The sequence below is a fragment of the Tenrec ecaudatus genome, chromosome 9 (genome assembly GCF_050624435.1).
Source record: "Tenrec ecaudatus isolate mTenEca1 chromosome 9, mTenEca1.hap1, whole genome shotgun sequence".
NCBI lineage: Eukaryota > Metazoa > Chordata > Mammalia > Afrosoricida > Tenrecidae > Tenrec > Tenrec ecaudatus.
In genome coordinates, this window is record NC_134538.1 from 162,237,158 (window position 1) to 162,262,972 (window position 25,815).

The 25,815-nt window shown below is 51.5% G+C and overlaps 1 protein-coding gene across 1 annotated transcript in view; it reads left to right on the top strand.

The window, feature by feature from the left end:
- The first annotated feature begins 266 nt into the window (after window positions 1–266).
- CNTNAP2 (contactin associated protein 2) overlaps window positions 267–25,815 on the top strand; it is a 973,876-nt gene continuing 948,327 nt past the window's right edge. Inside the window, exon 1 of the mRNA XM_075557443.1 lies at window positions 267–348. Coding sequence (XP_075413558.1) covers window positions 267–348 — 82 coding nt within the window. The remainder of the gene's footprint in view (window positions 349–25,815) is intronic.

The window sequence follows — 25,815 nt, forward strand, 5'->3', positions numbered from 1 at the left end:
CTACAGCACATACAAGTCCAATGTATATGAAAAGTGCATACAAATCACGGTGTTTCACAACCAGAACTGACTTAGAGAGAGCACAAGGCAAGGTAATTATTGAAAACCAAAAGGCAAAGACAACCCCGCTGGGGACAGTGCGCTGGGAGGGGGGTGTGTGATTGTGGCCCTTGGCGGGCAGGGGGGCCGGGGGGCATGACTAGGCTGGAGCTTCTCCGCTCCCTGAAACAAGCGGTGCTGTAAATGCCCCGGGTCTTGTTGGCGTGATGCACGGCTGGGACCGCGGGAAGTTCGGGAAACCCCAGCCTCTCTTCTGTCCCCCGGCCGCCATGCCCACCATGGTGGAAGGTAGGGATCAAACCCAAGCATTGCATAGGTTCTTGAGACAAAATGGTTAATAGGAGGTCATCAGACAGCAAAATGGTTGAGAAAGACCAGTCCGTTAAAAAATGTGTTCATATTGAGTCTACCGACACCAGCTCCATGGAATGAAGTATGGAGCAGAGAAACCATACACAGAGAGGAGCAGGCTTCACACAGGAGGGAAATGAGGAACACCTGTGTGTACCAGAGGCACCACTGGGCCTCCCTGAAGATCCTGAAGCGTAGGAAGGCACCAGGTCACGCGGTCGGCTTGGCATATCGGCTGTGACGCGGACCGCTGTCAGGAGAGTCTCCAGGTGGGGTCAGGTTGCTTGTCAGCTGGCCTTTGTCTTGTGAAAGTCCAGCACTGAGTGCCTGTACACTCCAGAAATCCCAGGAATGGGAACGTCTTCCCAACTGTCCGGTGTGCGGCAGACCACGGCACTGGCGGTGTGGAGCAGACTATGGGCTGAGAGTGGGGCTTGCGGAAGGCGGGAGGCTGGGGTGGTGTGGGCGATGCTGCTCGAGAATCCCTGCAGTTGGAGGTCTCACTTGATCATGACCATCACAAGGTGTGACCGCTTTTCCCCACACGTACTCAAGGGATAAGTCTGTTGTGAAGGTGATTCCATTCCAACGTGAGCACGGAACAAGCCAGGCTTGCTCCAGGAGACTGCAGTGACTTCAGCTGTGACCTCAGCCCCACTTTGCTTCTTCAGGAGACATGGGAGGGCAAGTCCCAAAGGAGTGCAGCAACGTCACAGATACGCCAGGTCAACAGAGCCATCGGCGCGGCGCTCTTCTCTCGAGACGTGCCCTCCGCTGCGTCTATTGCCATCTGACCGTAGGGTCTCCATCATTTGCCATCCCTCCCGAAGGATTCTGTGCTCTCGGACTCAGACCTTGTCCAAAGAGGTGTTTGGGTTCCTTTTCGATGTGATTTGTGTTTGGGGAGCAGAGCAAGCATGGAGACTAAGACCAGGCCTTTCAAGGACGGTGGGGGTGAGGGGGGAGGTTTCTTGACAAAAATGCCAGAGGACCATTCTTGCTGCCCTCCAAACGTGAACAGAAGCTTGCTTGTTGATGGAATGGAAAATCCCTTGGTGCAAATCTGCTGCCCTTTTTTTCTCCCCGAAGCACTTTTCAGTTTGATTAAAACGTCTGCATAATAAGCCCCAATGGTCACACTGTGTTCTTTGAGAGACTCTCTCAAGATTACTGCTTTGGAGTTAAAACCAAACAAACAAAAAAGCCCAACATTGCTCTAACCTTCAGAGCTGTCCTCTGTGCCTTGCTCCAGCCGGGCCCCGCAGAGCCACTTCATTGATGGGGTTATTTCTGAAGGCACCCGAATAAGACCAACAGCAGGGTGTCACCGAGCACAGTCTGCAGTCACCCACGGCCCGCAGATCCGTGGGGCAAATGGATTGTTTTGAAAGCGCCCGTGCATCTCTGAATGGAAACTCTGGAACCTAGACTTTCTGATGTGCCTCATGTTCATTCACGAATCCATCAGGATACTCCTTTTCCTTTCCAGGGGCTGGACTTGACCTTTGAACAGAGCATGCCCACTTCTAGTCCAAGTTCTGAGCATCCGGGAAGCATGCTTACAGAGATGTCTGTCACAGAGGATGGTTCTGTTTCTGATGCCACAGGTGCTCTGGGGAAACATGGACTCTGCCATCTTGTATTCGGAAACACAGTTCTGCCCTTTGAGGGGGGTGGTGGTGGTCTATGGAAGCCTGACCTCCTGTATGTACGCATGAATCTACCAGAGAACTGCCCTAACTATGGCCGAAGCTACCAGGATAACCGTCCTACCGCCCCCTTTCTCCCACTCTCCCATCATCCTTGGAGTTCAACGGGAGAATGGTCTGATTGTGAAAATCCCCATCCCTGCTCCGCGACTCCCTTCTACGTGCAGCAGATTTTGTTTGGGTGAATTCCACGGACGCTTAGCAAGGTCGTGCATTTTCATGGCCTATTATCGGATATAATTTCTCAAAAACAGATAGCAAACAGACAGCGTTAGAACATTTGTAATTGACTGCCCTGAGCAGGAGGTAAACTGAGGAGCAACCAGCCAGCCCCTTAGACACCCTGACGCCGGCCATTCCTGGGGGCTGGGGAGGGGCTGGCTGAGGACCTTGGAGCCCGGCTGGCGGGGGACCTGTTGGAACCCAGACGCCTTCGCTGGCTCCTGTTCCCATGGTGGGCAGAGACTTGGCTCCCATTCCTAGCCTTCTCCTCTGGCACAGGAACCAGCCCAGCCCGGCTCCATCCGCAGTATCATCTCGCTATCTTTCCAGCCAGTGACTCGGGAAAAGGAGAAGCCACGGGAAATGGAAAGCAATCAGATGCATTAAAGAGTAAACAATCGCCGGGCGGTCTGTGGACCCTCTCAGGCCACAGACCATTAGAAATTGCCACTGATCCGTGTCGAATGCAGCCAATGACTCTGAAGCCATTGCCTTTCACAGGCAGCTCGTTGGCCACTCTGAATCCCTGGGGTGCAGCTCTGGCCTCCTTAGGCCGGAGGACCTGCTAGTCCCCAGAGCACCAGGGCAGGGAGGCTGCAGGTGTGCACGCAGGTGGGCGAGGCCAGGCGGCTGGCAGCCAGGTCAGTGTTCGCAGTCTCCATCCGTGAGACCCGGTCAGTGAGTGAGGCTGGTCAGTACTGCAGCCTGTTCCCGGAACGCTTCCTGTGTTTTCTGACTTCAAGGAGCTCATGGAAGCAGACTTCTCAATCAAGGAATACCGAGTGCTTGGTGGGTCTCCCAAGGGGACAACCTTGCCCATGGTCCTGCTGGTGATTCGGGCAGAAAAGGACCCTGTGCTCCTCACGCTGTCCAGAAAGCACATCCGACTAGAGTCTGCTCTTCCATGGACACAGGGCAGTCTTGTGTTTGTCTGTCTTTCCATGTCTCACCTCCACCCACATCGCACTGTGCACACACATGAGGCAGCTCACCAGGAAACACCAAGTTACCCTCGCCTTGGTGTGAGTGGATGTGTGCATGATGTGTGTGTATGAGAGAGAGACAGAGAGAGAGAGAGAACACTTGGAACTGGCCCATGTCGACAGTAGTCTCCACCCCATCCAGATCAACATCCTCTCAATCCCCTTTTTGAGGCTGCCCTGCTGGCATGGAATCCACTCTTCCCGGGAGAGCCGGCCTCTCCCTCGCCTGAGCGTGTACTACGGGAACCTGTACTCACGGGACACGCCCTTCTACCCCCAGGCTTTGCTGTGCAGAGCCCTCCCGCTGTGCTGCAGGGAGACCTCCAGGCAGCGGCCCACTGTCCACCTGACTCCACTGGGTTACTCGCTCACCAGCCTGCTTCCTTGGATTGCTTCCCTCACTGACCTGGCACCACAGGTGGTGGGGAGTGGGGGGCTGTTCCCTGGACATACTTCCCCAGCAACTATGTTCTGGATTGTTCTAGTATTTCTCCAACTACTTCATGTCCCCATATCTCTCTCTCTCTCTCTCTCTCTCTCTCTCTCTCTCTCTCTCTCTCTCTCTCTCTGCATATAATTATATAGTTGCTTTCTCTCTGTGTATGTGTCTAGTTACATAGCTAGCTGTCTCTCTCTTTCTCTCTCTACCTCCCTCCCTCCCTCCATCACTCCCTCCCTCCCTTCCTCTAACTTAGCAGTTCTCAACTTGTGGGTTGCCACTCTTTTGGGGGTCTAATGACCCTTTCACAGGGGCCGCCGATTTATCACAGTAGCAAAATGACAGTGATGAAGTAGCAACAAAAATAATGTTATGGTTGGGGGGAGTCACCACCACATGAGAAACTGTATGAAAGGGTCACGGCATTAGGAAGGTTGAGAACCACTGCTCTAGATCTTTCTCTCTATGTATCTCTGTGTGTACATGGTTTTATATAGCTCTCCATAGATAGATAGATAGATAGATAGATAGATAGATAGATAGATAGATAGATAGATAGATAGAGTTATGCAGTATATCACTCTCTTTCCACCTCTCTATCTCTTTCTTTCTGATCCTGATCATGGTTGGGCTTTCCCTTTCTCACAGAGGGTCTTTGGCTGTCTGCAGGCAGGAGTCGTCTCCTTGCTCCTCATGTTAGAAGGTGAGTGTCCCCAAACCCTCCACCTTTCATCTTTCTTCACCCGCCCATCACCTCACCATCTGCACGAGGGCGGCTTTCTCAGCAAGAAGTGAGGCTAGGGACACGCAGACTCTTGTGTGCATGGCTGAAGTCAGAGAGGAGCTTGGGACTTTGAAGGTGAGGGGCTGGCACAGGTCCAGTGGGGATTTGGGGACTGCGGGCCTAGTGGCCTGCTTTGTGTGTCTGAATATGAGGCCATCTTCCAGATACTGCCTGCCGCTCACCATCTGACCCGCACACGTGCACGGCAGACCCAGGGCTTCCTGCCTGGGCATATCTGGCTGTCTGGGAGCTGTCTCCCAGACACACTGACCTCTGCTTGCTGCATCACATTACACAGGGAATACCTCATCCTCTTAGCTCCAGTGACCACAGGCACACCTGGATGATGCTGTAACTGTTACCCAAGGATCATCGATGCCTTTGGATGAGGGTGCTGGGGAAGAATCGTGGAACGATCATGGATGGCCAAGAGAACCAGCCCATCTGTCTTGGAAGACGTACAACCAGAATGTTCTTTAGAAGTATGGGTAGCCAGACTTCCTCTCAACTGCTTTGGGCATATTGTCAGGAGAGACCAGGCCCTGGAGGAGGACACCATGCAAAGAGAGCAGAGGGGTGGCGAGGAAGAGGAAGGCCCTTGATGACAGGGGTGAATGCAGGGGCTGAACCAGTAGACTAACCATCAGAGGAATTCCGAGGACGCCTCAGGACTGGCCAGCTGGGCAGTGGCTCATTCTATCGGCCAGAAGGTTGCAATGAGTCAGCCCCCACTCTGTGACACCTCCCAATATCCGTCTGCTTGGATACCTTCCTGTGCTTATCTCTCTTTTCTCTGCAGATACTGAGTTATCTTAAGACAGTAACAGCCCTCCCCCCCCACACTGCCCTTAGAGTCCCAGTCAATGAATGTTGATAAAAGTCAGCAAAGTCCAGTTGCAAGACAGTCGGATTCTCTCAAAAACAGTCCCCAACCCTCACTCGCTAGTTACTATGTCTTTCTCCACCCCCACCCCACCCCTAACTATTATGGGTTTGAGCCTGCCTCTCTCCTGTGCCCTTTTCTGGAATGCCTCCGACATGTTCTGTGGCCACGTACAATGTGTGAGCGCTTTTCAGTTCCTGGCTGCTTGATAAATACCAAGCGAGTCCATGTGGGAATGCTTTCACTTTGAAAGATGGAGGAACGGGTGCACATGTGAGGGGCAAGGATGACTAATGCCTGGGACCTCTAGACTTGGCCTCTCTGGAGGTCTTGGCACGAAGTGACTCGGCAGAGCAGGGGCAGGTGGCCGTGGGGCCACTTCAGAACCCACAGGCTCGATGTGAGCCACTGTCCCTCGCAGGGTGCACATTCTCCCACCTATGCTGGGCCACGGGGAGAGAGACTCTCAGCTGTAGCTGCTGCCATGGAAGCTGCGATGGGTGACTCTCCGCGAGCCGAGCCTTCTTTCCCGTGGACAAGCCCCTCCTCGGGGAGGCTGGGGAGAACAGGGTCTCCAAGATGGGGAGAGAGACGTCAGCAGTCGGCCTTGGAGATGACTGGCCGTGCTACTGGACTGGATGCCCCAGAACCAAACTCAGGCCCCAAAGACAAAACCACAGGTCATGTTTGCTTCAGGTTCCATTTTCAGGGCAATAATATCTTCTGTGAAAAATGTGCTTTAGAAATACTGGGGAAATGGAGTTAACAGAAATAGGGGTTTTCCCATGAAGTTTTGGAAGCCCCTTCTATGTCCAAAGTTGGGTTATATTGGTTTAAGTCCTTCTGTAGAGACCTTGAGTGGCCTTTCTCACTGCCAGGCGGTGTGGACCATGCTTCCACTGTGAAGGGACACAGCAGATGTTCGATGTGAGATATGGAAATGTCACTTATTTATAATGTATCAAGGGTTCACACGGGCGGGAGGGGGAAGGAGGGGGAAAAAGAGGAGTGGATACCAAGGGCTCAATCAGAAAGAAAATGCTTTGAAAATGATGATGGCAACATACACGCACATGTGATTGATACAATGGATGTATGGATTGCTATCAGAGCTGTGAGAGCCAACATGTGGCACAGAGACACGGAGTGAGCTAGGGGCGTGGGGAAACATGGGGCCCATCAGCTTGCTCAGCTCAGGGTGGCCACAGGACCACAGTCACCATGAAGCCCAATGAAGTTAATCAGCGGGCCTGTATCAAGAAAGGATTTCAGCCGCTTCCCATAGACTCCTCTGTCATACCCGTGACACTTCCCTTCCCAACATGGTCCCTCTGGTCTAATTTACCCACTTCTACATATTCGTTGGCTGGGACGAGCCCGCGGGAAAGAGGGAACGCACATCCTTCTCAGTGCTCCTTCCTTTAAGGCCCTTCGGGGAACAGTGCAGCATGGGGAGCCTCGACCAGGAGCATGTAGACATGTTTGCTTCAAAGGCAAGTCCGGCTCCAGCTGCCCTTTGAAAGGGCCAGTGCAGAGGCAGCCTCTCTCTCCTTGGTGCTTGGCCCTGGCGTTTGTTCAGTGTGGTGTCACTGACATTTAAGGAAAAGCCAGTTCCTCCAGAGGCCACACCATGGCCATTCTTTCAGAGGAGCGGAGAAATGGCAGATCCTTTCGTCTCTCCATCAGCCTCCCTTTTGTCTGACTCCGTTTCTGCTCCGAGCCTGTGGGGACGGTCTGGGGGCATTGCGGTGTGCGCCCGCTCTGCAACACAGAGGGGTGTTTGAGGCCCGGAGGGGGGGGGAGTACCTGGGGAGACACTCAGTGGGGACTCAGGTGCTCAGGTCTGCAGTGTCTCCTCACCTTATTCCAGCCAACGCCATGCACGGTTGATTCATTGTTTGTTGGCTTGCTCTGTTGTCTGGCCAAGGGCGCACAGGTTCAGATGCATTGGCACGACTTAGGGTGACGGTACAAAGAGCAGATCGTCAGTTTACATGCCATAATCCACAGACGTTTGATTTGGATTCGTCCCTTGCTATCCTCTGAGTATCCTCGCCTATCACATGTCTCCCTCTGATCCGCGCTTTCACTCCGCCTCCATTCCTAACTCGCCGAGCTCCATCCTCGGGGCAAAGCTGCCCCTAGGGTCGTGAATGGTTGTCTGGGCTAAAGTAGAAGCTCGTTCCATTCCAGACCTACAGGGGGGATGAGGATCAGAGTCTTGTGCACCCCACCCACCTCGATCTTGACCAGTCAGCCTGGTCTCTTTGATAAGAGATTTTGATTTCCGGTTGACATTTACTTCTACTCAATGTAAGACCTTCCACTTGCATCGTTTCAGTACAGTCAGTCATGGTAGCTGGGTACCATCTAGGCCTTCCAGTGTCTGGGCTGTAGAGACTAACCTATGGTGGCCCCGTGGGCCATTTGGGGCTTATTGTTTCCATGGACCTTTTGATTCCATCGCCCTTCTCTCCTGCAGATAAGAAAAGACCAAAAGGGGCACCTTCGGTGGTTGCTTACAGACTGTTAAGACCCTAGTCGCCACTCACCAAGGTAGAAAGTGGAACACAGTGTTAGTGAACAATGTTATGCCAATGGAGCTTGGTGTCCCCGGATACCATGGATGGGTTTCCTCATTTGTGAACCTCAGACACAGATGTCTCCCTAAGCTCAAAGCCAGAGCACAATGGGACTTTCTCTGTAGGTATGTGAAGTTGAGGAGGGGGCGGGTTGAGAAGTCTGCTCTCAGGGGCAACCTGTGGTACCCTGTCTACTTCACAATGAAGCAGAGTCCAAACCAGTTGCCACTGAGTGATGCCAACTCACGGGCCCCACACCTGCCGAGAGAACAGCATCCCCTGCACTGTCAATGTCTGGATTTGGGGACACAGGTCACCAGTCCCTTCTTTCAGGGAAGCTGGGGGGCCTCCAACCTCCATCCTTTTTGTTAGTAACTCGACCTCCCCCAGGGACTTGAACCCTAACCATTTCTACAGTGCCAGGCCCCTGGAGGTCACCCACCGGAGCCTGCCTGGTGGGCACCATTCAGATGATCCCTCTGTCACCCTGCCCTTCAGCCCCTGCCACAGGGTCTGCTCAATGCATCGGCCCTGAGTGCCTGCATAACAAACACATCGGAGCACAATGGCCCGCAGGAGGAGCCTTCCTGGATGACAGTCCTGCCATGGTAGTTGGGAGGTGGAAAGATGTCTTTTGGTAGTTCTGTGAGATGCCAGCTGGGGGCCCAGGCAGGTTAGGCAGTCTGTAGTGACATGGACACTCCCGCAGCATGGACTGGGCCAGCAGAGTGGAGCCCCTGTCAGAGGAGTCAGTGCAGGGCCAGGTGGTGGAGGGAGGAAGACTTTGGGGCGTTAGTTCCTGAGCTGAGAAACTTCCTCTCCTCCTTGTCATCTCTCCTCATCTGGGGCTTCTGCACTGGCTTTTCTGCCAGCGATCCAAGATCTGACCTCACATGACAAGATCTGACGTCATTTGTCATCTGAATGACTCCACAGGGTCAGGCCAGGAGATGTAAGTTTTCCTACAGAGATACAGATACACAGCTCACATCTGCCCCTGCTTCCACAATCCCAGCCCTTGGGGACGCTGTGACTTCCTTATGTGATGTGCATGAGTGAAAGGCAGTTTGGAGGAGCCTTCTGTGGTTTATTTGGGAAGCAGGGCGTTAGGCACCCTCTCATTCTCCCAACACCCCTATCATTGTGTTTGAGATAAAGGCTGACACAGCAGTCCAGGGTCTGCTGGGTGGTTTACTAACGTTCTTCAGAAGAGGGAAATCTTCTCTCTGCATTTCCATTCTGGTGCTACCATTCTCTTCATCGAGTTGACCTGCCCCCTTACATTCCCATTCTCGTTTAAAAGCCATCGTTGACCATTCGGGCCCACACAGGTGACTGGTTGATGGATCCTCATCCGCAAGTTCCCATGACAACAGGAGAGGCAATCTTGAGGAGCTGGGCACACCCTCCACCGTAGGACCCTGCTGGGCTCACCCTGCCATCCGGATGGGTCACAAAGTCTCCGAAAGCAACAGCGGTGGGTTTACAGCGTCCACCCTGGCCCCCTGGGACAGCTGCCGATTGATAACATTCACATTATGAACTTGCAAACCTTTGAGAGCTTTAGTTTAAACCTGCGCCACCTGCAACCTCACTGACGTGCTAGAGTCGTTTGTTTCTATAGCTTCTTGTTCCCCCAGAGACAGCGCCAATAGTTCCCCCTTGGTTTTGCCTTCTGTTTTTGTCATCTGAATATATCCAAGCCGTAAATGTAATTTTCCACTTAAAATGATCATCCTAGCTTAGGTTACTGCCTACTGCTCAGCACTATTTTTTTCTTATCAGAATTTTTCCTGCTTGATTTACCTCATAAGTTCCCCCATTAAATATTGCAGATTTTAGAAGAGCATTTTTTCCCTTCATCCATTAGTTCAGAATCAGAGTCTGGCATCGTCTCTTTGATATTCAAATGACTCCCCTCGCTGCGGATGCGTCTGTAGCCCCCCTTCAGAGCCCCTTCGTGCTGCCCATTGAATTCTTCTGGTGGCTCCTGCCCGTCATTTGTAAGCCATCCATTCTGTTTGAGAAACCACTTGTCTGTAAAGTTTGCTCATTACCAAGCTCATTCCAGTTTTAACTAAAGTTCAATCATGATTTGTCACACATCCTGTAGGGTTAAATAAGCTACAGAGGACACAGGCTCAGGCTGTAGCTCTGTGTGGATCTACTGCCCTTGGACTAGAAGTGGAATAGCTGTTTCCCGTTTCCATTGTGAAGCAGATGAAAGTGAGTTTTGAGCTAAAATAACAACTTGGCTGTTTGTCCACAGGGCCCCTAGGGGTCAGAATCGAGTCCGTGGCAGTGGGTGCTGCATCTGTGGTGGGTTCTTTGGTTCACACGCTGCAGGAGAAGGAGGTGCTCCACTGGCTCCCTAGTGCCCCCTCCTCACCCTCTACCCGAGGCTCTCTCTGGCTCAGATGGTCCTCAGCATCCTGCTCTTTCCAATATATCCCTGAACATTTATGGGTGTGCTAGTCTGGGTAGACTAGAGAAACAAATCCATAGGCACTCATATGTGTGTAAGAAAGAGCTTTAGATACAAGAGGAATTATATATTGAGAGAACATCGCAGCCCGGTCCAGATCAAGTTCATCAGTCCAGTGTTAGTCCATATGTCTGATACCAGTCTATAAATTTTTTCTCCAGACTCACACAACACATGCAATGATGCCAAATGCAGGAAGATCGCAGGCCAGTGGGTGGAAAGTCTTGTGGATCCAGGGGTGGCATGAGCAACTCAGTGCTGGCAGGGGTCTCCATGTGGCTCCTCCAGCTCCAGGGCTCTAGCATAACTCCATGTATCTGTCTTGCTATCAGGAATACGAAGCAGCGAAAGAGTGTATCTGGCCTCCAGTGAGCTACTTATCTCTGTGGCATCTCCAAATGGGTTCATAAAGGTGCGACCAGTTGGACAGGCTAGACTCCACCCCTGCACAAGTTGACAGGAGATGACGTCACTGCCACCAGGGGTCATTCCGGAGACCTGGAAAGCCTTTCAGAGATAATTCAGAGTGTACCCAATTTCTCCCTCACAGCTTCACACTCCACTCCTGTTGTCAGCTCACATGACAGTGTTTGCTTGATGAGACTGGAATTGGGCATCAGCCCATCACGATGAACTAAACTCCAGACTTGATTGCCATTTTGCCAGCTTGCCCAGGACACCAGGGTTGAGGGCATGGGCATTTGAAAAGGGGGAAGAAAAAAACCCCACAAAAACCAAGTAACAGAGGAACCCATGGGGTGCTGAACTATAGAAAGAAGGAATACGCAGGAGAATTTTTTGAGGGGCAGTGGGTATCCCAACTTTCCAAGAGCAGCTGGGAGAAAGCACCCCCAGACCACTGGATTGGTCAACAAGGTCTGTGAATCAGGGAGGGGGGTGTTTCTCTAGGAATGTAGAACACTAAAGCCCATGGAAAGTGCCTTCATGGCCGTGGTAGACTTGTGGGACATCGACCGTAGTTGGCGGAGGGCGAGGGAGATCAGGCCACCATTGAAAGAGAAGGACACATCCAATGGGAGGGTCACTCCATAGCTAGGCTGTGAAGAGAGAGAAACATTCCAAAGGGCATGTTTTTATCAATACAAGCACACTCAGAACCGATGTCTGTCAAGTGGATCCAGACCTTTAGGGACCGTACAGGACAGACAGAGTTCACGTGCCCCAGAGGGGGCCCTAGACTGTGGTCTTAAGCAATATGGGGAATATGGGGGTTGGGATTAGAGCCACTCATCTCAGTCACAGTGTTTCTAAGGAGACTGCAGCTGCTCCTACACACACGCATACACTGGTGGCGCCCGAGACTTATTAACAAGTGTGATTTAACCTCAGAGTGTTTCCCAAAGTGTATGTCGAGTCTTTTACCCATGTTCAATATTTAAGTGTTTTTGCAAAAAGCTTGCTGGCGCCGTAGGAAGAGCGATTCCTGGCCCCTCTGCCTGAGAGCAGTTCTAAAGGAAAAGTGCTGTCAGAGCATGCGCAGTGGTTGGAGGGGGTTTGGTGCCGGTGGGAACAAGCCCGTTCTTCGCACCCTTCACCCAGCGATTCTTGCAGCTCTGCCCTCTCCAATTTGGCTTTTCCTACCAATGTGCATCGCGGCCATCATTTGATGGCGCTGATCGCAAAGCCCAGCTTTGCTAGAGGAAAAAGAGCGTTAGTGAGTGAAATCACTACCGCCAACACACGCCTTTCACATGTTCTTCGTGGGGAAGGAGCTCCAAACTCTTCAAACACATATGTCCCGCCTCCCCCAGCCCCCCACAAATGCAAGCCTGGACCCAGCTGGTTAGACCCCACCCTCCCAGGCTCCACAGGCCTCCAGGACAGCCCGGCAGGGTTCCCTCTGTGGAGGCTGGGAGGGTCTCTGGGCAGAGATGACAGTGCGTGCCCCCGTGCTGTCTAAGTGTGAGGATGCCGCTCCGCCTTCGCAACAGGAAGGATGGGTTGATTGATCAGGGAGGGAGGAAGGAAGGGGGAGCTTCCAGGCCAGACCCCAAAACGTGGCTCGAATCTTCAGAAGTCTAGATGTGGTAACTTCCAGGGGCCTTAAGGCCCCCTCGGGGAATTTGTCCGAAATGAGGCGTCTAAGGGGAAGGAGAAAACCCTTTGATGGAGCTCCTCTGCCATCCTTAAGCATCCACCGACACAGCACACACCAGCCTAGGCTCCCAGCATTTCTGTTGTTCTAAGTCGACATTTGACTTCACTGCTGCTGGTAAATATACTTGTGTGCACACATAGCTGGCATGTTTACTGTCTTAATTTTTATGTTTATAGTATTCAGGGATGATACTGGGGCAGATCAAGGCCTATTCAAATATAAAAGCGAAAACAAAGAGAAACAATCACTTTTATTTGTAATGTAGCTTCGGGATAGCTTAATTTACATGGTTGAAAACTTGCATATATTATTTGGCAACAAAAAAAAGTTCTGAAATACTCAATAGAACAGATTAGGTTCAATTAGAATAAATTACATTTGAATGTTACACATGAATGCCCGTGTACTTTATAAAAGTATGCTTGCTTCCAGAACAAACAAACTTTTCATAAAGGGTTTCTGAAGAAGCCTAATTAAGTTAATTCAGGCATTATAAAGGCACATTAACACTTTCCCAATTTACGCTCCTCATTTTAACTATGGTCAATTAATATGAAACATTTTTAAATAGACTAAGTAAACATTGAAGACGCAGCAGAAAGCAAACTCGGAGAAATCATTCCAGAATTTATAATCAGTAATTAGTTGCAGGTTCAACACCAGTGACTCGTGCAGCCTTTCCAAAGATTGACGACAGTTGTGGAAAGGTGGCATGTGAGTGCAGGAGAGCGCTCTGGAGGAGGAGCCCGCCAGTCTTGCCAACCTTCGGATGGAGTCCCCTCCCCTGCCCTGTCGCTCCCCTCGGTCCGCCTTTCTCCCCCGTCCGCTCCTCTCTCCTGGTCATCTCTCATTCTCTTCCTGCCGTGCTCCTTCCCTTTTTACCTCTCAATTCTAACAGTGTCGCCACTTGATGTGGACAGTCTAAACGCTTGTCACAAAGCGAACCCATATTACGATGCGTTAACTTTTATGTTGCCGTGCAATGCACGCAGATCATGCTGAGATCCCCCCGGGCTCCATTCCACAGGTGCCTGCAGCGAAGGCAGCAGGCCGCAGTGACTGTGTCTGCCTCTCCCCGACATGTGTAGTGTGTGCTACGTGTGTGCCAACTGCCATGGACAGAGCCCTTCCCGATATTAGCTGCTGTCATCGCTGTGCCCGCCCTCTGGGACCTTTTGTCTTTATGACTGGGCCATCCGGTCCAGGTGTGTGTGGGGGGGAGAGGGAGAGTAGAGGGGACAGAGGCATGGAGAAACGATAGTCTCAGGATGCCCCCAGGCCGCCCAGATCCCATCAGCTCTGAGGATGAGGTTAGGGGAAATAAACAGACATCCAAACAACCCTAGTTCCAAAGGCTCCTTTGGGCCATGGATCCCCATTCTCATCACAGCCACTCGGAGAGAAAGATGAGGCCAGGTATCAATGGAATCAGGTAACAGGCACTGGAAGACCTAAAACAAGGAAAAAACATGATGTTGAGAATGAGGGGAGTTGGAGAAGAAACCCAAAACCCATCTGTAGACAACAGGACATCCTCTCACAGAAGGATCACGGGGAAGGGATGAGTCAACCAGGGCGCAGTATGGCACCAATGCAACACACAATATTCCTCTGGTTCTCTGAGGCTTCCTCGCCCCCCACTATCATGACCCCAGTCCTGCCTTTCAGTTCTGCCTAGACCTGAGGCAAGTACACAGGTTCAGATAAGATCTCAGGACACACGGAATCCAGGTCAGACAGTGGTTGGTGTAAGATATGAAAACAATAATAATTTTAATTAATCAAGGGGTCATAAGAGTAGGGGAGGGAGGGACCAAGAGTTGCTGATACCAAGGGCTCAAATAGAAAGAAAATATTTAGAATATGATGATGGCAACAAATGTAAAAATATGCTTGGTACAATTGATGTATGGCATGTTATTAGAGCTGTAAGAGCCCCCAGTACAATGATTTTAAAATATAAAAAATTTAAAAACCTAGGGAGCAATGCTGCTCACGATGAGTCAGAATAGACCCCACGGCAGTGGTTTCATTTCGTTTCGTTTTGTTTTGAGCTCCACTTGGGCCATTTCATGGGGACACAAGAGAAATGCAGATGCTCCCCCTTCACAGAGCAGACACCGGTCAGTGTGATGAGGCCGTTTTCTGTGTCTTCCTCAGATTGTGACACAGAAGCACCGTGGCTTCCTCTCCCATGGACACAGGACGGAGAAGCCATGGTGGTGGAGGTGGGGCGGTGTCCTCCTCAGGGAGCTGTGAACATGACTGCATGGTGCAAAGGCAGTCTTACAGGCCACCCTCCACGTACAGCTAGTACTATCTGTCCACCAAGTATCCTCAGTGGGGCAAATTGTCATGGAGGTCAGATGCTAAGGGAAAAGTTGGGGGCTGAGTCCACCTAGAGGGGACTTAGAAGAAAGGCTTTGAGATTTACTTCTTAGACGTCATGGCCACCCCAAGTCCTGCGGGCCACAGGTCTGCTCTGACCCCCCAGGGGCCAACAGGAGGGGGAGTGGGGAGGCCATGGGGTGGGCATTGTGAGGCTGGTGAAGCCGTGGCGTCACTGGGTCAAGGTCTCCCAATGTGGTCACTCAGGGTGCTACTCGGCTCCCGCTGGATGACTTCCTCCTGTACCAGTTCATCAGACATGATCCTCAGTTATGTTTCTGATTGAACTTGATCCTGTAGTGTGTGATACGTGGAGCAGACTGTCCCTTGGAGTAGATGAAGTCTAACAGCAGCCTGGATTTGTAGAACCTCTCCACATGGCACGACAACATTACACATGACAGACTCATGAGAGAGGTTCTGAAAGCTCGTGGGGGAAAAGTTATTGTCTTTTAATTGCATTTTTCAATGAACTGGTTGAAGCCCCCTCCCACTAGCATCCGAGGCAGAGCGTTGCGGTGTCTCTTCTTGCCTTCCTTTGAGTGCTATTTCATTGTCAAAGCAACGAGTAGAGTCCACAAATGCTGATCCCCACAACCTGGCAGCCAAAATACCAGAAATCCTGGGAAAATCGGTGACTTTAAAGGCATGGGCGCCCACAGAACCAGCACCTTGTCCTTGAGGCGGGTCCAGATGAAGCCCAGTGAGTCCAGTCCTCATTGTGATGAGGCAGGATGACAGCTCTGGCCTGTGCGGTCAGTGAGCAGAATGTGAACCCTCCGTGTCTATGGATGCACGGAAGCTGGGCTTATGGGAGAGCTTACGGAAAGCTGGTTTGTGGAAAGCTCCCTTAGGAGACAAAGACGAAAACATTACTGAGAGAACTTGTCTGCTGCCCCCATGGTTGGATGAGACGGGTTCACATATGTTTGGTTCGGAAGAAACCCATCCATGTATCAACTGGAGCCCGAAATCCAGGGATTCCACTCACTGGGGATGGGAACTATTTGGAGAAAAACAAAGAAAAATGACAACTAAATGGCACCGCATTTCCTGTGAGCTAAGAGGGAGCCCCAGGTGGTCTTAGAGGGCACTTACTTTGTGGGAGGTGCTAGGAGGCAGGTACAGGTGCTGTGGAGTGCGCAGGAGGAAGTGTGGATTGTAGGCAAGCACTGTGACTTTTTAGATAAGGTTGAGCAGGTCGAGCTCTCTGAGGGGTGTCCTAAAGGCAAACCCACTCAGGTGCCCAGGGATGTGTGCTTCTCCAGGTGTGTGGAGAAGACGAGCCATGTGCGTGCTGATTTGGGCCCTAGGGGATGAAGTCGCCCCCTCTCGAAATCCCGGCAGGCTGGCTCCTTGGGAGCTGCCTGAGACACTTTAGCGCCTGCTCAGAGCCTGGTGCTGCATCTGACTATCGGGCACACTGATGACGGGACGGTGATGGTGAATGATGCTTTGAAGGAGCTTTCTCGTGGGTCCTCATCCAAGTCTTAACTCAAAATCTACATTTGGCAGGAAAAGTGTTATTGGACCTCCTGCATGTCTGGGAAAAATACGGAGCCCCTGTGCCCACGTGTTGTAAGTGGAAACCTGTGTCCACACCCCCAGATAGTGTGCGTTCAGTCTCTTGCTTTCTCAGAAGCTCACTGCAAGATATTGCATACCAACTCAGAAAGATCCTGAAGGGCAGGGTGGAGCAGCCTAAGTGGGCTTCTGAGGCTGGAACTCTGGAGGGGTCTAGAAAGCTTCTTCTTTGCCCCCTCATTCACCCGTGCCCCTAAATATTCCCCAGGGGAACAGGGGAGGGACTATGTATTCCCAAGAGAAGCCAGCCAGAGCGCCCTGGCTTGGGCCGCTTGGTAGGGCACCCCTGAGCACCCTGCTCACACTCCGATTTGGCTGTCTTCAACCCAGGACACCTCCCCGGAAGAAGCAGTCACTGTCGTGTGGGACAGGACACAAGCAGCCTCCAGGTGGGGGATTGCACAAGGCTGGTGGGGAACGGAATTCAGTAGATCACAGTACAGGACTTTCCCACAGGTGCTCAGAAGCCCCCTTGATCATCAACCTTATGAATGCTTCCTATCAAAAGGGTAGATGGTATTGATCTCTGTACCTTGAGAAGGGACAGCAGACACATGAGCTTGCAAACACTGGGATGAAAAGGGGCCGCGCTGGTCCAGGGTCCCAGGCAGCATGAGAGCAGAAGGCTTCCAGAGTGCAGCAGATGGGGCTTGGTGTGTCCCTAGACATGCAGGAAGGGCCATGCGAGCAGCCCTCACCAGTGACCACCCAGGCGTGATCGCTGGACCTCACACACCAACGGAGGCCAGCTACCTAGCTTGTATTGTCCCGTTATTTGGGGTGAATTGTCTTCGTTTCTGGGTTGTAGGCATAGCAGTGCCACGAAGCAGCGGCCACTGAAGTTGTGTAAGAACAAAGAGCAAGCTCTCTTCTCTCCAGCGATGCAATGCGGAGGACACAGGCAGCAGATGTCTGAATGGCCCGCCCTCCTGTAACATGCCCCTCACTAGTGGAGCGCCCTCCACAAAGGCCTCCCCACTCCCCCATCAAGGGGTTTCATATGGCCACGCCTGGGGGAGCAGGTTTAGCCCTCAGGGGCGCACCCACGCCCTCCATTGGCAGTCAGAGGGAAGCTCTGAGGACAGACAGCCAGGAGGAGGCAGGGTGGGATCCCTCCTTCCCACCAGGTGTGAGTGTGCCGAGAGCCAGCTGTGCCATACGCTGGACCATGTAAAGCTGACACTGAGTCAGAGGCGGGTGTTAATTTCCCAATCATTGCGAAAGAGTTCTCTCATGAGATTACTCGCTGTTTTCTTCAAGTACCAGGTTCACCCATGGGTTAATATCGTGCCTGTTAGTGTAAGCTAGAATGCTGCTTCCAATTGTTACATAAATGGTCATGGCCAAGTTATTAAAAGTAAAATGAGCAAGCCAGTTCCGAGTAATCGCTTCATGCCTCAGTTACAATGAGAAAAACAAACCCAGCAACTATCAAGGATGGAGAGAGAGCGTCCTTCTTGGCCGTCTCTTTAAACCCGTTAGTGTTTTAGAGACAAATGAGTCACCGATCAGATGGTTCAATGGCCTAAACATATTCAAAGGAGATGCGCAGTCATCACGAGAATCCGTGTGAGAACATTTTCTTCTTTCTTGGACTGATTTTTAATTATAGTTAGCTTCACCCCAACCTCCTCTGCCATGAAGCCTAAAAGTGATTAATCCAGTGACTGTCTCTATCGATTCGTCGCTACTGGATTGCAAATAAAGAATGACAGGTAAAAAGCAAAAGAAGGAAAAACCACACACAGAACAAAAAATCCCACAGAAAACCCTTCACCCCAAAGAAAGTAGAAAATGAAAAACTAAAACAAATTAAAAATGAGGCCAAGCGGAGACCAGGTGAGAAGGTGTTAATTGTCCTCTTTCCAAAGCTCTCTGGGAGCGAGGCTCGTCTGGGAAGATCCCCGGAGAAGCACACAGGTCGGACGCAGCTCTCCAGCTGTGGACCGCAAGCACCTGCTGCCCTGACAGGAGCACCACAGGGGTGAGGGCACCAGCACGCAGCAACCTCGGCCTTGGGGCCCCGAGCTCAGTCCCGTGTCCGCAGGGGCTGGTCCCCCACGCCTCTGCACATCTCCTTCAGCCCCCTGGCTGCAGAACACAAAGTCTCTCTTCGGGGTCAACCTTCCAACAGCACAGCCGTATCCACCTGCCTGCTGCCCAGAGGGTGTTGGGAGACAAGAGGCACAGAAGTAGAAGGGCAGTCAAAGTGGACGGTCCCCTTTCCACGGTGGACTCTCCTCATTGCCCATGCTGTGGCCTGTCTAGTTTAATGGCATCTTAGAGACTCCCTTGTGAACCCACCTCTGTACCCATTAACCAAGGTCCACCGCTGATCGGGTGTCTGCTCAGAGGCCACCCTCTCTTTCTGAGGTGCACATGCACTCTAGGTCCCTAGTTGTGTTCGCTGGCCTCCGATGTCTAGGGTCCCCAGAGGAGGCTGTGTGTGTTCATGGTGGCTGTGGAGGTGATGAAGCGGCAGCTATGGCCACCAGCAGGATGGCTGAGTTGTGTTTCTCACCATCTTGGAAAAGAATCCAGGGTACACACCCTGCAGCCCAGCTGCTTCAAGACGGATTTTCGATCACCCACGTATGTGGGAGGCCACCGCCATGCACGGCCTTGCTAGTGTTCACTGGAAGCCCTGGCTCTGCTCGGGGCTGTGGGGGCCTTTCAGGAGCAGTGCACCCCTCAGAGAGGTGCCTTTCTAGAAGGCAATGAACGGTGCTCAGCACCCCGACGTGCTGGATGAAGGTCTTCTCCGTCACAGGAAACCAGGCGGTAGAGCGTGGGAAAAGCAATGCCTCTGTCGTGAGGGATAGAGACTATGTCAGGCCTCTGGGTGTGTGAGCACAAATGTTTTGATGTCGGATAGACACGAGTGCCCACTTCCTGGTGTATCTTTCCATTAGACTTGGGAGTAGTGAGCTCTCAAGTTAAAGTATTGCTCACAATTCACATGTATGGAAATGAACTTAAAGAACTCAGCGTTCAGTCTAAACCTTTAAAGCTGTAGGCTCCTTGGCACCCGTGGTGGTGAGTTCTAGGACACCTGGGAGTTTCCAAATCTGAAGGTGCTCAAGTGTCCCCGACAGAAAACCGTGTAGTATTTGTGCGTTCCCTACGAATGTCTGCGCCTACAGTTTAAGCCATCTTTCGGTGACTTAGAAGCCCTGACACGTGTCCGTGCCACATGGCAGCACCCCATGCTTCTCCCAAGAAGCCTTGTCTATGCCATTGCTGTTGATTTTTTAAAATTATTTATTGTGGCTCATAGAACTTTCATCACAATCCATACACACATCCATTATGTCAAGCACCTTTGTACATTTGTTGCCATCATCATTTTCAAAACAGTTTCTTTCTGCTTGAGCCCTTGGTATCAGCTCCTTGATTTTTACCAGATCTTCTGGTCTGTCATCGGCTAAATCCATGGGCTCTAAACCCCTGGGTGTGGAGGACCCACTGTGTGCCCTCTGGGATGACCCCCGTGGATTGTGTGTGTGTGTGTGTGTGTGATGGTGGATCATCTTTCCCTTCTTGCCTGTCATATTTTCTGTGGTTGATTTTACGTCCTGCATCGGGCGGGTGTCGACAGAGCCTACGGGCAGTTTGACGTCAGCAGTTCTTCCACGCCTGTTCCATGCGGTTCGTTCCAGGGCCCTCAGTGCAGCCTCATTCACCTCTCTCTTCCACTCGGGTCCTGCCTCTACTCCTCCGTTGCTTCTGCTTTCTGCTTGGTTTCACTTGGCGATCCTGAACGGCTTCTGTTTGCCATGCAGAGCCTCCTTTTAAACATTATTGTTAATTGGGTTCACAGTTCCCATCATAACTTTTTTCTATTCAGCAATGGAAAGATCTGACAGCTTGCCTCACCCCCATCCACAGTCCACCCGCCTCATTTTCCCTTCTCTGAATTTTAGACTAGTCTCTCCTCTTTCACCCAATTAACACCCTGCCGACCTGCCTGGTGTTTCCCTTCCCCCTGCTTTTCTCCGACTCCCGGGAACCATCAAAGTCTGTTTCCTTGGCTATGAGAGACTTGCTCCGAGTTGCTCCACTTCTTGGGCTTTCCTCTTCCCGTGCAGGACTTGTCCTTCAGTGCTGGGTTAACTCCACTCAGCGTGGCGGCTTCCAGTTCCGGCCATGCCAGGAGGCGTGTCGGTGCCTTCAGTTCTCTCCAGCAGCGCGGACGTCGTCTCCAGGGAGGGCACGGGCCCTGGTTTACTCATCCATCCTTCCTGCAGAGTTACTCGTTTCCATCTTCTTGCTTTTGAGAACAGGCCTGCCAAGGACATGGGAGTTGCCAAGGACATGGGAGTTCACAGATCTGCCCACGCTGTGTTTCTTGGGGTTCATACTAAACACCATCCCCCTGTTTTCCTAACAGTTGCCCCTGAAACTTGAACTTGGGCAAATGTTGCCCTTTTTTTATCTCAAGTGCCTGGTTATTCTAAAGCCTGCTGCTTGTCCGCGTCCCCCCCCCCCCCCCGCCCTCTGGAGACATCAGATGGCTGAAGGTTCAGCCGCAATGACTCGTTCATTTCCAGAGCAGAAGGGGGCTAAGGACTCCAGTATTTACCGGGGGTCTGACTTGTCGGCCAGGTTTGTCTTCGCAGTTTTGCTTTTCCTGCCCTCCAACCAGGGTCTTCAGACTAAACACAGGCCTTGTCCAGGGGACTCTGTGAGGGACTGCAGTTCCCTGCTGAGAGGAAGTGGAAGGAGACAGTCAACATGGGTCTGGGTCGCTCAACAGGGCAGACAGGAGCAGTGCAGCAGATGCACCCGCTGCCCCGGTGCCCCGCGCTCTCCTGCACCCATGTGGAGAGGGTCCCTGTTCTGTGGAGTGGACTTTGTTGGACAGAAGCTCTGCGTGGTCATTCATCCCTGAGGGAGGCACCAAGTTCAGTTGTTGTGAATTAGCCCAATCGTCGTGAATTCCTGGGGTGTTGGCCTTGGCGATCTAATCACAGGGCGCTTCCTGAACAAGTCAGTGGTGGGCAGAGAGTTGCAGTCCTACAAACTCAGCTTCAGATCCTCTAACAATCGTGATGACATCATGCCCGTGCCAGCCAGATGGAAAATATTGCCCTGAGAGGATGTAAAGATGAAGAAGGAAGGAATCATTAATGATCATCCTAATTACGCTGTGAAGAAAATCAAAACTCCTCATCAGTTAACTACCCATCCCATTAGCTGATTAAAGTATGCACGTGTCAAATTAGTAAGCAAATTGCAGGGTACAAAACTAAGATTTTCTGAATCCGTATTTTGTTACAGCCTACACAATGCATCTAAGTATCAAAATACATTTTCAAGGAAATGTTCAACACCTTTGTCTCTTAGACTCGTAGTTGACATGCTGAGGTGTTAGGATTTAGGGAACGCAGTTGTAATCAGGAATGACAGGGGGAACTGTGCAGCAGCCCCCCTCCCCCCGCTATCCCCCCCCACATTGGTTAGCTCTGGGAACTTCTCTGCCATTGGCTCAGACTTGTGGATGGGCCACTGAGAGTCCACGAACAGTCTGGCTTTGCTCCACGTGAGGCAAAGGATGATCTCGGTGACAGTGAGGGGCCTAGAGTCCACAGTGGACAGAGAGATGAGGGAAGGGCTTCCAGCTGCCTCCAACGTGAGCAAGAATAAGGCAGGAAGTTCTGGAGAGTCACAGGTTCCAGGCAGCCTTGCTCAGGCCATGAGTGAGTGAAGACTCCCACGGTGTGTTGTGTGAGCACTCTGCCCACGCATGGGGCTGAATCCTGCCAGATAACCCTACCCGCTTCCTGAGGCAGCAGTCCACCAGAGCACAGCGCCCCCCACATTTCTTCTAAAGCCATGTAGCTCCCCAGTCCACCCCTAGCTTCATCTTCTCTACTAATGGCTTCAGGGTGGTTCTGAGTTCCAGACCTGCTCGCATCCTGTGCTGTGTACAAGCGTTGTCTCTTTACAGTGAACCTAGGAATGAGGAAGTTAAAGAACGAAGATGCCCATAGCACTAGAAAGCACACTGCCCACCAGGAGTACGTGCAGCAGCAGGTGATGCCCGAGGCAAAAACCATGGCCACTACCCTCGAAAATTCCAACCCCCAGTGACCTCGGGGAGCAGAGTAGAATGGCCCCAGGGGGCTTCCAAGCTTGTACAGCCTGACAGAGGCAGAGGGCCACAACTGTCTCACAGGAAGAGGCAGGCAGCTTCAAACTGTGAACCTTTTCAATCATTGTGAGTCATCCAAAGCAGCCCTGGTGGTGCAGTGCTTATGAGTTGGGCTGTGAATGGCAAGATCAGCAGTTCAAAGCCACCAGCCACTCCACAGGAGAAAGATGGGCTCTCGACTCCTGTGAGAGGTCCGTGTCAGAAACTCACAGGGCAGCTCTGGCATGGGCTTGATGACACTGAGGTTTTGTTTCGGCCTTATGTGCCCCACCACCAGGCCCCTCGCTCAGCACGTAGCGAAGGCTTTGAAATGATTATTCCATCTCAAACCAGTCTCTTCATCACGTCCTAGGTAGAAGCGTGGGTTTGGGGTCAAGCTGCAAACACAAAAGGACAGGAAACACCGACCACAGACATTTCTCTCATCTGTATGAGGACCAGGTGCAGATGGAATTGTGGCTGGACAGATCTGCTGTCTCCATGGCTGGTCTCTGGCTGGTCTATTGCCACCAACTCTCGTTCTGCACAGCCTCAAGAAGGTGCCAACCTTGGCAAAGACATCCACATTTATACCAGTGCTTTTCTTCTCAATCTCACTGTTTTGCATATTTCCTCTAAGATGCAAGGCCAGACACCGTGTTTATGCGACTCTGGGTGGAAAGAACACAGGATATGCTCTTTGCAGACAGAATGAGGCACAGTGGCTGTCTTATCACGGCAATGGCCTACCTTTGGTTGATCCAGCCTCCCTCCCATGCAGTCTCCAGCAACCTGTTAGCAGCACATCCTCAGTGGAGACTTGTCCCATGGGTCTTACTTTTCTCGGTCCGGCCAGACAGTGTAAAATGCCAACAGTTCCCATGATGGAGGGAGCTCCACTGAGCAAGAACCAAAACAAGTCACAGCTCTTCCAGGCTTCTTATTCCTAAAAAAAATGTGTCCATCTCTCCAGATTCCACTTTCCAAGGAGGGTTAACACATTATGAAAACATTGTTTGCTTGCTTTTCTTAATATGGATTTGGTATCTGACCCATCAGCAGGCACCAAGAGACCTGACTATTATGTTTGCTGTCAAAGTTACACTTTATAAAAAGATAAAGCTCTATTGAGTAGAAAGCTTTCAGAACATTATGTTCTTGAGCTTTCCACCGTCCCTGACCCCACCCCTAGCCCCTCCATTTCAGTAAGTGCTTTCTTAAACATGTTATTCTAGTAAATGTCTGCCTTATCTTCCAGTCTTCTTAAAAGCTGTAGCGTGAATTCTGGTCTAGGACTGCCTTGTTCCATGTCTTTCTCAATGGTGTGGGGAGGCGGAGGCGCCCTCCAACATTCCATCCATTAAACCTAGCACAGGGAAATCCGGGAAGTCTGCGGCTCTGGGCGGGTGGCACTGCCTCTGGAGAGACAAGGTTATGGTGTGCATCAGCTAACATCCCTAGATACTTAATGAGTTGAGACCTAGAGAAACCACAACCACTTCCAGGGAGACAACAGCTATGCCTAGTGATCCGATAGGACAGCACATAACTGCCCCTGTGGGTTTCTGAGACTGTAACTCTTTATGGGGATAGGAAGTAGCATCTTTCATCTTTAGATCTGTTAGTGGTTTTGAACTGATAACCTTGTGGTTAGCAGCCCAACCCATAACCACAACACTACCAGGGCTCATGGAAAGTCTATTTTATGATTTAAGCCAATGAGTTGGAGGTCTGTCTAAATGTCTGTCAAACAATAAAGATATTGAAATATTTTAAAAACAAGACGAGGCCCATCGGCTGGAGAGACCACAAACCATAGACTTCCCACAGGTGCTGCTTGTCCCTTCTGGGTCCCTTGTAGAGACTGGAGGCGTGTCCTACCAACATGTTCCACAGAAGTCCGGGGAAGGACTTTGAAGAGATGCTGTGGCGTGAATGCCGCTGCTGTAATTGTGTGTGTTTATATTCGCCTGCGGGTCTAGCTGAAATCCTTGAGGGCAAGAGTCCTCTGAAAAGGAGCAGAAAGGGAGATGGAAAGAAGAAGCAGGACCAGGGCCAGGATGCCTGGAAGGGGTTCTCTATAGGCCAGTCCTTCAGTGAGGATCATCCATTCACCTGCCAGAGCCTTACAGTGACACCGTCCCTCTCCTTTCATCATCAGAAGGCTGGAGTTCCCTCGAGGTCCAGCTTGTCCTTGGTGCTCACTGCCACGCAGGTCTGGTGGAATAGAAGCAAGTGAGGGGGGACCCTGCTTACTCGCCCCTCTGAGACCCCTGCAGCTGGGAGGGGAAGGGAGGCCAAGCTGCAGGGTCTCCATGGAGAAGCCCCGCTGCATCTCTGATGCGACGGCCTGCAGATGGCCTGCAGACACACTCTGCCCTCTACCTGCTACTCAGCCCAGCATGCTAGTTGTCATGGCGTGCCGGGTTTTCAGGCTGGGCAGGATCCAGTGGGGAAGAGTCAGGCTGATTTCTTCCAAGTTTGATTGTCATCTTAGATGAACGTTGTCTGTATTTCCCAATTCACATTCTTTAATTTTTAAGGCCATATTTTTGAAATCAGCAGCCCAAAGAGTCTCTCTGACTTTGGAGAGGGGTCTCTTTTACACACTGCAAGAATCCCCTCACCCACCACCCACCCCCTCACCAAGTCTGTATCAACAATCCCTGCTCCAACCACAAGGCTCTGGTCTCAGTTTTGGAAGGGGATTCCTTGCCTGGGACCCCATTAGAACAGATCTCGCTGCAAACTTTGCAGTCCACCAATTAGTGGATAACAGATGTGAATCTGCATCATTGACCAATCACAGCCCTTCTTTCAGTGCAGCAGGGAAGCATCTCTGAGCAGCATCCTCCAGCTTGGGGTGGTAACTGCTGGCCTAGCAGCCTCCTCCTGTCAGGGAAAACCAGCCCTGACCAATATCACAGGTCCATAGACACAACTGTACAACGATCATATATAAAGATTATACTAAAGTCACAGAGAATAAGAGGGATAGGAAAGAGAATAAAATAAAGGAGTCAGACACATTTCATGGTAGCATGCTCACCTTCTGGACAGCCATCATCTCAACAGGCAGGTCCGCACAGAACG